Here is a 12,800-nt window from a genome sequence, read left to right as displayed (position 1 = left end):
ATATGCTAGTTGGGCACAATGTTTCAGTTTTTATTTAAAAATTTATATGTGAAATGGGTACATAATATTTAGCTTTATATTTCTTCAACAAAGTCCAACTTAATGTTATTATTAGAGATTGATGTTTTCTATCAGCTATATAAAGTGCTTTTAATTTTTTTTTTCATGGAATATCAAAGGTGAAATACTAGAAACCATTGAAAACAGAATGGAGTTAGGTCGCAGTATTGGATAGTAAGGACATTGAACTCTTTGAAAAATGTAAGCTGAAGAAGGTGTGTTTAAACAGGCATTTCTTTCTTATAAACCTATTTAAATTTCTATGAATTCTTTACGGGGCTTTTGCCCTACGCTACAATTAAATTGTGAAAGTACATTTTCATAAAACCTTTTTCATATGTGTTGCTGATTTGAGGAGGGGGGAAAATTTTTCTTAATTCTCTTTTGTGTTCTTTTTTTTTTTTTCCTGTATAAGAAGAAAGTGCTCCGATCATCTTTTAAAATAATGAAAACAAATAACTGTTCCCTGGAGAATAAAGAAGCAAAAAAGAGGCTTTGTTTGACTTATCCGTGATGAGGCATTTTGGGGCTTTGGTTTTTGTGAGTTAAAGAAAGAGATGTACACAACACTCCAACTCTTCTGTTATGACAGTTTATGCTTCCTATACAGCTTATTTAACCCAAATGCCTGGGAAATAGACACAATTACCACCTTATGGAATGCTACTTAACTTTAAGTGTTCCCTACAGAATAGAAGCCCACTTCATCAAAATTTATCTCAGTTTCTCAGGAATTATTTTGTCTGCAGGCTCCTGAATGTTCCTGTGCAATTCAGAAATTTAACTCAAGATTGCTTAGAAATAACTATGATATAAAAAGAAAGAAAATATTCCCACACTCAGGGAGTTTGTTCACAAGAATTCCTATGAAAGAGCTGTGTCCTATGCCATGTACACTTTAATCATTCACTCTTTCAGCTGTTATCAATTTACAACCAATGAAACCCCCACACTGAGTCCATTTGAGCAGTCAATTTTAATATCTCGAGGCATCTGCAGTTATTCTGAATTGGCTGCAAAAGCAGAACTAACAAGTTAAGCTCTAACCATAAGTCGACATCAGGCTGGTAAACCATACATCAAACACAGACAGTTAGTCAATACTCCAGTATGAAAAACCAACTAGCATTTTTAAGAAGAGCAATATATTCATAATATGTTTGGCAGTCTGGTTTGCATCGCTTCCTCGATGGCTGTGCACTTAACTTTCTAGCCAACAGGGTGCTTCTCGTGCTGGCAAAGCGACATGTTTGGGGGACAACCGGTCGGTCCTCTGATTTGTGGGTCATCGTTTTAAATGCAAATAAAAGGGGTGGAGGAACGTGCCTTTTGTGACTAAGAATCTAGAAACTATCTTAACGGTTGCTTTTTATAAGGAAACTCTTTCAACCATATGTCCTGGATCTCTGAGCACGGTCCCTATTTCAAATAGTATGTCATTGTCAGGCCATGTATCTCAATTTTGTGTTTGGAAAATATGGCTGCTTGAAATGCCTCTTTCCCTCCCCGGAATGACTCCATGACAGGGTAGTTGCCTCCCATAGAGAGAAGACGACGATGAAGAAGGAGGAGCATTCCAACAAGATCAAGGCCGTCATCACTTCAATCAAATCATTTCCAAATTTTGGGGGCTGGGGGCCCTGGGCCAGGGGGAGTGAAGGGTGTTTATGACATGGAGCTGCCTATTCCCAGAACTCTTTTATGTACTTTTATTTTATCTTCAAAAAGAAAGAACATATTAAAGGGAAATATCTAAGGAAGAATAATGCTACATAAAGTTTATGTTTTCAGATCTGTTGCCCCAGAAAATGCTTTGATAAAACACACTTAGAGCAATATAGTCAATTTCAAAGAAAAGTTGGGATATATACCTCTCCACATTGTAATTGGACTAACACTGACAGGCCACCAATTATGATTATCCAAATTGTGATATGGCCTCTTGCCTCCTTCCCTCAAAGAAAAATAGAAAAATGCTAGTGTAGCACTTTTGCAATGAAGAGCTATTTTTCTGATGACTAAACTTCACAGAGGCTGGTGAAATTTCAACGTCACTAATCAGGTAGAATAACAAGTCAAAAGGGGGCAATTTTTTAAATATTGAACAAAGTCTGTTTCTGCCCAAAGAAAATGACACACATCTCTTTTTCCCCTTTATTTTGGGAATTGGTGAAACATAATTGATTTATAAGAGACATAAATTCGAGGGGAAATATTTGTAAGCCAAACTGTCAGTGATACTAAAGGAAATGAAAGAACCCTATCTTAATCTTAGGACACGTCAAAATGAATGGTCAGTATTAATAATTCTGTGTCTATAGCAGTCCACACACCAGCTAACTCTGGACCTGATGAGGAGACAGTGGTTCTGAGAGCTCCGATATGTACTATCTTTAAGACACTTTCAATGTACACAGAACGTGGACTCTCAAATCCCAGTCATACTTTGAGTGAGAAAGGAGTGGGCCTCTTCTCTCAAGTGCTACAGAAAATTCAATTCTGTCCAGCTGGTGTGGCTCTGTGGATTGAGCTTCGTCCCATGGACTGAGAGGTCCCGGTTTGATTTCCAATCAGGGCACATGCCCAGGTTGCGGGCTGATCCCCAGTAGGGGGAGTGCAGAAGGCAGCCGATCGATGTTTCTCTCTCACATTGATGTTTCTCTCTCTCTCCCCTTCATCTCTCTCTAAAAAACCAATAAAAACATATTTAAAATACAAAACCATACAACCACCAAGATAATTCAACTCTTCTCACGGCCTGGGAAGCATTTATTCATACATTTGTTCCAATTATCATTCTCAGGTCAGGATGAAATTCTGTTTTCCTCCCCCTCCATTACCCACCTTACCACTCAATGAAACCACCTGCTAGCACTTTGTGTAGGCAGTGGCATCAGAAAACGGCCAAGGAGAAAGTGAATAGCCAGCGATGGCTTCGGATGCAGCTCACAGGGTCTACAGGGGCCCTGAAACACTAACAAGAACTAAGCTAAAGAATCTCCCACTGCCTGTGCAGCAGGGTTTAGGCATCATGAGCAAACTGTGGTAGGGGAAGACCTGCTGGAGAACAGAGGGTATCAACACTAAGTGCCAACCTTTAAAAAGGGGGATTCTTGGGAATGCTGATGAGGGCCCTGTATCTCTTTCTTCTCTTCAGGTGGTTTCACGGAAGGAAGATTGAGGATGTGATCAGAGAACTGAAACGGTCACAGATCACCTCCCCAGAGGTAAGCAGCCTCCCGTCACAAGCATTTTGCCTGAATTTTGGTCAGCTGCAACTAGTTGAGGATATGGCTCAGACAGCGTATACATCTCGGCTGGGGCAATGTCAGAGATGCAAGGGGAGGCTCTGTATCTTTCCTACAACCTACACCCACACACAATTTGAGTTCAAGCACAGGGTATGCTTAAGACATGGTATCGATTCATATTACGAAGCAAACCTGTCTTTCCCTGTTGCTGTTTCCTTACTGGTGTTGATGCTCTATTTCTTATCATTTTATAGAAGCTTGTCAGTCCTGGACTACAAGGCTTAGAGGCAATATCCCGATCTGGCTCCAGGTTTGGACTAACTGTGCAGGGTATGCCAAAACTCTGGGAAATTTCTTAAGCGTACATAGTTCATGAAATAAATAAAACTAACATCTACCAGGGCAATATTTAATATGGATTTTAGAGGTCATTGGCTAAAAATAAATTGCCAATAAGCTGGTTAGGAAACAATTGGGTCTTATTCCTTCTATATACCCAGCATTTAGCATGGCTATTGCCTGGCATCTAGTCAGTTTTAGAACTAAAACCTGATATATTTAGCATTTTTTTTTTAGTCAAAAAAGGAGAAAGATCTTGAACTTGACTCAAAGAGCAAGGACTATAATTTAAAGGAAGGAAAAAGGTGAATTATAATTATTATTATTTGCAAATACACAAAATATTGTGGGTTATACCAGGAAATTATTGGTAACATTATTTTTTGTAGATACTAAAAATCAAGGATTTATAAGTCACTGCCTCAAATAATATTAAATTCTAGCCCTGGCCAGTTTGGCTCAGTTGTTGGAGCATTGGCTACTGGATTAGGGAGTTGCAGGTTCGATTTCGGTCAAGGGTATGTACCTCAGATGCCGTTCAGTCCCCCAGCCCAGGTCAGGGTCGTGCAGGAGGCAACCAATCAATGTGTCCCTCTGACATCTCTCTCTCTCTCTCTTTCTCTCTCTCTCTCTGTCTCTCTCTCTCTCCCCCTTCTCCTTCTCCCCCTCTCTCTCCCCCTCCCTCTCTCTCTCGCTCCACCACTCTACCTGAAGATAAATGGAAAAATAACCTTGGATGAGGATTTTGAAAAAAAATTCTAACTAATGCCTGTGTAAAAAAGTTCTGTCTCCATAAGAAAGTAAATTATTGAACCACAAGAAAACCAATTTATTATTCTGGCTTATTCTTTCTCCCCTTACCTAATTTGCTCCCATCTCTGGACCTCATTTTTCTCTGTTGCTCTAAAGTTATCCTGCTTTCAATATCTCATAAGACCTGGATCATTTCCTCCCTGAATAACAGGCTTTTAAAAGACATGGGCTTAACCTGCTACCCAGGTGCACTTCTTTTCTCCGCAGCTGCCATCTCTCGCGCTGACCTGTGTTCTATTATTGAACAGAAGCTAGCTATGTGGCTGCTACTCTATTACCAACACGTTTGCTCCCCGGAGCCTTTAAATAACAGAAAGTGCCGGGATCTGTAAATGCAAGGGAACCAGGAAGCTTGTAGGCCAAGATAAAGAAGCTTAAGGTTGGCTATTAAGTTTGGCTAATATTAAATCATGACATAGCTCACTGTAAGGATCACAGTTCAATTATGAACCATAAAAGAGTTTAAAGAGAAGAAGATTTATAAGATATTTTTAGGCACATTAGTGCATATTGTGGAAGTTGTGAGAGTATTTCCGGACCAAGCAATGATAGACCCATGCATCAGTATATAAATTCAAATACAATTATTCTCAGACTAACACTGATCAAGTGGCAAGGTTGGGGCACGGCTCTACTCAAACGTATACTGCAGTGCTGCTCATACACTTTTTGCGTAAATTAATAATGTGATGGGTCATTTACTCTGTCATATATCAGTAATAATAAATCATTTTAAAAAATACTTTTCTCTTAACTCAGTGCTTTTGCTATTCACAAACATGGCTATTGCAAGTTTAGCGCTGATACTTTGTCTCTTCCATTTGAGTGGCAGACATTTCTTTACTTCTCAATATAATTGACACACGTTATAGAAGTTCTATTTCAAAGACATTATTTTCCCATATGACAGAAACCTTAAACAATTACTTGTGTCTGTGTAGGTGATTACTTAAATGTTCCAGCAATTAGATGACACTCTGTACGTGTAGAATGAAGGAGAGAAAGAAGGAAGAAGAGGAGGAAGAAAAGAAGTCGTTAAATGGTTAAGATAAGCTGGGCACTATGCAAGATTCTTTCCATATATCATTTCACACAAATCTCATAGTGTAAATTTAATCAATAACCAAATATTAAGTGATATAGCTGGTAAATAGCAGAATCCAGATTCAAACCTGGCTCAATCAAATTTTAAAGCTGCTGTGCTTTCAAATAAACTCAATTTTCTTAATTGTAAAATAAAGTTGAAAATTTTCTATCATCATTAAAAACCTATAAAGATTAATTCAGTTCTTTATGAGTGTATAAGTCATTCTGTATCTTTTGGAAATATTTGATGTTTGAGGTGGGAGTGAGTCCCTGAAAATCACCCTACAGTACTAAGCATATCATTGACAATTTCTACTCATGTATACAAAGCTTTAGCTAGTCTTTGTGCAGCCTCATTATGTAATAAGGAACAACAACCATTGCACACAAGACATTTGTGCCAAGTCACTAATGTGATAGAAACAAAATGAGACAAATACGTGGAAGAAAGGAACCTACATGCAAATGAGGACTCAAAGAACTGAAAAGAACATTTTAAACTACAAAATAAAAAATAAAATAAAATAAAGTCCGAAGTGACAACAAATTTATCTATCTTTAAATAAGTTACAAAAGAAGTAACCTGTTTTTTATTTTCCCACTATTCAATTAGTTAATATTTACCAAGTGACATCCTCACTATTAGTTATGGGAGTAGAGAGGTCAACATAATTTTTGCCCTTGTGTCATGTGACAGAGTGATATATGCAAAAAAGAACAGAGAATAAAGAAGGCATCTAAAAAAACTGGAAATGAATTGTTAAAGTTAAAATGAATTCATATGAAGACAGGAGGATAAATTTGAGAATTCTTTCAGAAAGAATATGAGAAAAATCAATCAATAGATGATCTAGTACTCGCATCATAAATATCTCCAAAAAGGAAACAGAAAATTGATGGAAGAAACTTATCAACATAATAATAAAGAGAAAAAATTCCAGAGCTGAAGAGAATTACAATTCTTCAAGTTGAATGCCAAGCATACAACATTTTTAAAATTCTGCCAACTATGCACATTATCTTGATTATAGAATCTCAAATAAAGACCAAAAAATCCCAATGATTCTGAAAGAAAGAAAAAAATCAAAGTAACAAAAATAAGAAATGGAACCTGCAATTCTGTATTACAAAGGCAATGGAATGTTATGCCCAACTAAACTATTGATCCAAGTGTATGGGGATACTGAAGATATTTTTAGACAGTCAGGTCAGGTCTTATGTTTTCTAAATGAGTTATTGAAGCTGTTACATAATAATGAAAGAATTTAAAGCAATAAAGACAAGCCTGGCATTCAGAAGACAATGAATACAACTCAGAAAATCAGTGAAAGGAAGTCATAGTGTGATAAAGGTAAAGACTGGAAAGCAACCAACTCAAATTAGTGTGAAATGGTGGGAGGACTTTAAAAGTTATTCTGGGGGAAAAAGCAGAGATTTCTAGACCAGAATATATATACACTGTTTAATTGCGATAATTAAACAAACCCTTAATAACATACAGGCCTAGAAATCAAGAAAGAAATTTAACTCTGGGGGAAAAATGTCTGTATGAGAAATTCACAATCAAACAATATATCCAACTAAAATATAGCATGATTATAAGTAAATGATGGAGCATAAACTTCAAAAATAAGAATATAATGTACGTGGTGCATTAGGCACAGCATTGGACTCATGGATATACTAATCCAATCTGGTACATTACTTGGCCAAAATGTTCTTATTATTTACACAATTAAAATAGAGTATATGTTGATGACTAATTTTTTTTCACATTTAGATACAAAATATGTGGGGGAATGAAGGACTTGATTGTGGTTGTGAAACAGCATAAAATACTAATATGACCTTCAAATGTAAAGGAAAAGTGAATCTTTTCCACCATGATCAAGGGGCATTACTCTCTGAGGGTCACAGAAGTAATGATATTGTAAGAAAAGAGAAGGAAGTCTAATACTTGGCATTGTAGTAAACAACCTTATACAATTGTAATCTTATGAATTTTTTTATTTTTAACTTTTAGAATCAATTATAAATAAATTGCGATTATAGAAACCAGTGACATAATATAAATTTTCAAGATGTAGAAGTAAAGGTTACAATAGCAATGGCAGAGGAGATGAGAGAGGAAAAGGGCACTAAATGTCTCATTAAGTCAATGGAGGCATTAAGTCTCAATTTTCTGTGGTTAATAGAACAATAAATCGAGATTTAAATATGTTGAATGTTTTAGAGTAAGCCAATGGAAACAGCCAGACCAGCTGTATTTCATTCTAAGTATTTGGGGAGGGAAGGGCCAGGTAGACGAGGTCTCATCAATTGAGTTAAATTTGTGCTGATTGTAAAAGAAACCGGAGGTAACTTCCAAGCTTGACAAATCAAGACATGATCACATTAAAGGTAAGGAAACTATTGACAGAAAGAAATTAACCTATACTCCAAATAACAGTAGCGTAAGATATGGCAGCAACCACCAGAACTACGAACAGAAACATTTCCAAGTGGGGCCCCTTAAGAAGCAAAACAGAGATGAGGCAGGAAAGCACTGTCCTGCATCATAAATCCTGGAGGCAGACTAGTTCATCTTTAAACAGGTGGTTTTCTTTATAATATACTGATTAAAACAGAAGTAGTCCACCACGGCTTTCAATTTCTACTAATACCATCCGGTATGGTTTTGCCCACAGTAAGATGAAAGAAACTACTTTCTAAACACACAATTCTCTCTAACTCTATAATTTGATATAAGGAAATACTAGTTCCTCCTGAAAAACCAAACAACTGTTATCTTTTCTAAAAATTGCATTGCCAAGGGTTTTCTGTTCTTGGATGTCAGTACTGTTACTTGAAAGATTACATAAAGTAATTGGGTTGATGCTAATGTTACTACTTCAGTTCCAAAAGCAAATAGATGATATATACAAACACACATACCACCCTAAAAGCTGCCCTCTCGCCTATAATTTCCATATTCAATTGATTCGAGTTTTATTTCCAATGAGATGTTCAATGCAATAAACACATACATTTAAAAAGCACTCACCATTCCCTTAACTGAGTGTGAACGTAGTTGGAGAAATTGAAGGCTTTTCCAAAGCTAGCACTGCAATGGCACAGTGATTGCTACACCCCCCTGAACTCTGAAGATATCTCTCCATTGGGTGAGAGCTCGGAGTTACCTGCAGGCCCCTTTTCAGCATCACAATGTGGCCTTCTCATTAGTCACTTTAAAGAAATTACAAAATGCAACCGCATCAAGTGACTGTTTCCAGATCTAGATTCGAGCCAATGAAATCACATATTGGCCAGATCTCTATAAGTACAAAAAAGGTTTTGCAGAAAGGGTTTGTGACTGAGTTTAGGCTATGTGACACCGGGACGATTCTCTTTTCACGTGTATGCTGCGCATTATAAAGCCAGGAAAGCACAGCCCTTCTGTCCCACAGCGGGTGCTCAGTAAAGACAGCTGAATTCGAAGCTCAGGCCTCTCCACGTGTGGGTAACATTACAGGGAAGACTGAACCCTGCCAAGTGTCTGTGGCCCTGCAGAGCCGCTCCCAGGATCTGGGAAGCACTGGAACACCCAAACTGCCGCGCCCAGCTTGCCTGAACCTTGATAAGGAAGGCCTGTATTCCGGATCTGGACCATCTGGCACTTTAAAGAATTTGTTTTTTTTGTAGTTTGCTGGTTTCTTCTATTTTTTATTTATTTTTATTTATTTTTATCTTTATTGTTGAAAGTATTATAGATGTCCCTCATCTTTTCCCCCAGTGACCCCTCCTCTCCACTCCCACCCCTTCAGACTTCCCCACACTATTGTCTGTGTCCATTGCTTATGCATATATGCATATAAATTCTTTGGTTTATCTCCATAATCTTTGGGCAAATGCACTGCAGAACAATTTAAAAAGCCATTATCTCTTTTTCGAAATACTTTTCATTGAAAGAGTTAAGTCATTTTACTTGGAGAAATTAACCATTTAACCATTCATCATTAATTTATTTTGTATGATTTTTTGCAGCCTTTCGAAAACCCTGATTTCAATGATTTTTCAAAGTCTTTGCCTTAGCGATGCTAAGAAAATAAACATAAAGTACTCAATTTTACTGGGCCTGTAGCTTTAAAAATTGGTTTAATGCTTTTTACTCGGTTAAAGAAAAGTCTCAGTAAAAGCTTTTAAAAAAATTCACAGTTAAAACTGAAACAATCCCAAGAAGTGACTTTATTTGCATAATGAACTGTATTTGGAAGAAAATTTCACTGAAGACAAGAATGGCAGCTTATCAAATCAGAATTTCACAAAGATTTTTCATAGCCCTCCTAATGAAGACAGACTCGTTGGTCAGCTTTGGTGAACAGTTAATGGGGCTCTAAGTAGCAAATGGACACAGGGAGTGTTCTCAGAAGTCCGCGGTATCAGTGTGAAGGCTGCCGCAGGCACCCAGCCCTCTGCTGCCTTCGGAGGCAGGGCTGGAGCACCAGTTACTCACTCTGCAGCGTCTTGATTGGGCCAGACCCTGCCACTGAATCAGAAGACTTTTCGTTTTGCCAGAGTCATGCCACCTTTGGACTTTATGTCAGATCGGGATTGTTTGGGTTTGACATTTTTTTAAAGATGGCAGGTAACCTGTAACTGAATCCAGTCTAAGAAAATGAAAATCCGTGGGATGGATTCCAAGGTAGAAACGAATATTAGTATGTTATTATATGTAATTGAATGCGAAGAGGATCAAATACTGTCTGTGGCACTTGAAAAGAACGTTTTCAGAGAGTAAAAGTCTGAGATGAGTCGATTTGGAATATGTGCTATTTCCACTCGAAATGCTTACATTCTAAGAATTTTCCACTCTATTAGTGATATCCATGCTCATGCTTCACAAAATTTCACCTTCTAAGACTGGTGAAATGACAGATGATTTTTGTGATATGTTCATCTGTTTCAAAGTGGACTGAAATTGATAGATCAGTTATTGTAAACTATTTAAATAATTCTCATATTAAGAGTTGCTAAAAATATGAGAATCTGCTTTGCCTTCTTTCTAATAAGTAATTGTATATTAAATCACTTTTTGACATATAAAAATCAGTCTTTCAATTTTGTTCTCAGAGTTTATTTTCATTTTTTAAAAATATTTAACTTTCAAAATATATTCATCAGTTAGAAAATCTGAAAAACAGAATAATAGACTCGACACTATGTTTCCTTGGTCAGAAAAATAACATATTTTTGTTGTGTGATCTATAAGATAAATTCCAGTTATAAAAATCTATCTACCTAGTCAGTCCATCCATCCAACCTTTCATCTATCTGGCATGTTAGCAATAATAACAACAGTAATAAATAATAATATTATTAATAGTAGTGAATATTAATTGAATACTTATGTCCCAGAAACTCTGTTAAATGCTTTACATAAATTATCTCATTTATTTCTCTCAGTGGTGGGTATAAGTATTCCCATTTAATAGATGAAATATCTGAGACTCAGAGAGATCATAACTTGTTCAACATCATCCCAAATGAGTGGTAGAACCAATTCCAGTGAGTATAATGCCAGAGTCTATGTTTTTCTAGTCGGGGGTGGGGGGGTAGGTTACTCTAGGATATTTTATTCTTTAGATATATCCACCAAAATACCTGCTTATTTAAGTTTAATTGGAGCTCTCAGTCTTCCAGATCTCAAATCCCCAAATTTTCATGATACTATTTTGTCTTGGACTTTCTTCCTAGCTCTTCTCCCTAGCCTTTACTTCAGACTATAACTAGGGTTATAAGATAACTGATTATCCAAATCAGGACATGCCTGAGAGTAGAAAGCGCTGCTATTATTAGGTATGCGGGAGCAATAGGTATAAGTTGGGATTGTCCAGACACATGGAGACATGGAGTCATTGTAATGGACCACTAAGATGTCTCTTCTCTGTTCCTGGTGCTGGGCTCAGATTCACTGAGGGCAAAACTAAGTTGTGTTTTTCTTTTCAATAATCCTATGATGCATCCTTTATTTTTTCGTGGTTATTCTTCTGGACAATTATTTTTTTTCTCTCCTATAGAGCAGAACATTTAATAAGCAACCTAAAAAGAATAAAATATCCTACTATTCTTTTAGAGCTGAATAGCTATGGTCTCAGAGGCACATTCATTTATCACTGCTACAATAAAAGTATAAAATGTCTTGTACCTTTAATAAGTCCTTTTTCTTGCAGAGTTTTCAGGGAAGGTCTTCGGGTAATAAACTTCTTTAATCTGCTTTTAACTCGGTTTTTGTCGCTTGTATCGGAAGCACTATGATGCAGTCTGAACACTGGAGATTTAAAAAAAAAGGTAGAGGCTTTCAGTAAATTTCTCCTTTATGATTATTACTTTATACTAATATGAATAGAAAACAGTAGTTATGGAACAACTCCCTGAATTAATGGCTTAGGCCCTTCTGCTTAGACAGGGCATATGAGTAAAGATTTGCCCGTAGGAAAATATAAGCTCTGCTGCAGCAGGAGTGTAAAGTGAGAACGTGGTTAGTGCCACAGAGTCACAATTTATTTTCACTTTTATTCCCTCACAGTTAACATAATAACCTTTGCTGGACAATTCTACGTATCTGTATCTATACACAAAATTAAGTTCAATGAAAAACTCTTCTAAACAAGGGGATAAATACTTTAGAATGGCTAATTTTAACTAATTATGATTCTATATTACCTGTAGGTAATGCAGGTATTTTCAAAGGTCCTGCTTGCCCAGATAATTTTGTCAATCTTTTTTTCATGTTAACCCAAAGTGATTTCCTGAAGAAGATATTTTTTATTCTTAGTGATGTCAAATGACCACCAGTTCTGGGGGAAATTCTGAAGCACAAATTTGCCTCAAACTTTTTCTGTGTCTTTAGCAGTCTCCTATCATCAGCTTCCTATCCTCACCTTTACCTTCCAAATTAGGTGTCAAATTCACTCCTGAACAAATATTTGTGAATGTCTACTGATCATCAGGCTCCATGCTAATGGTTGGGAATTCAATGATAAACATAACACTTCAGGTCTGACCTTCATTAAGCACAGAGTCCAAATACACCCAAGGTATCTATCTTATTATAAGTAATTGATAGAAATTTATTGTCTCTATATGGTAAGAAACAGATATTCACTGGGTCTTCCACCATCTTAAAACAATTATTGACATAATGTGAGAATTTTGTGTACTTTATTAGGTACAAAGAACCTGTTTTCCTTTCAAAGTATACCTTAGAATAAG

At 36.7% G+C, this 12,800-nt stretch overlaps 1 protein-coding gene across 2 annotated transcripts in view; it reads right to left on the bottom strand.

The window, feature by feature from the left end:
- ARHGAP15 (Rho GTPase activating protein 15) overlaps positions 1-12,800 on the bottom strand; it is a 618,649-nt gene that overhangs the window by 249,400 nt on the left and 356,449 nt on the right. For both annotated transcript variants that reach the window (XM_036253427.1, XM_036253428.1), the window contains one exon: positions 11,734-11,856. In XM_036253427.1, coding sequence (XP_036109320.1) covers positions 11,734-11,856 — 123 coding nt within the window. The remainder of the gene's footprint in view (positions 1-11,733; positions 11,857-12,800) is intronic.

The sequence above is a fragment of the Molossus molossus genome, unplaced genomic scaffold (assembly GCF_014108415.1).
Source record: "Molossus molossus isolate mMolMol1 unplaced genomic scaffold, mMolMol1.p scaffold_m16_p_11, whole genome shotgun sequence".
In the NCBI taxonomy this organism is placed as follows: domain Eukaryota; kingdom Metazoa; phylum Chordata; class Mammalia; order Chiroptera; family Molossidae; genus Molossus; species Molossus molossus.
Note: the sequence above shows the minus strand (reverse complement) of the source record. Positions and strands in the feature narration are given on the sequence as shown.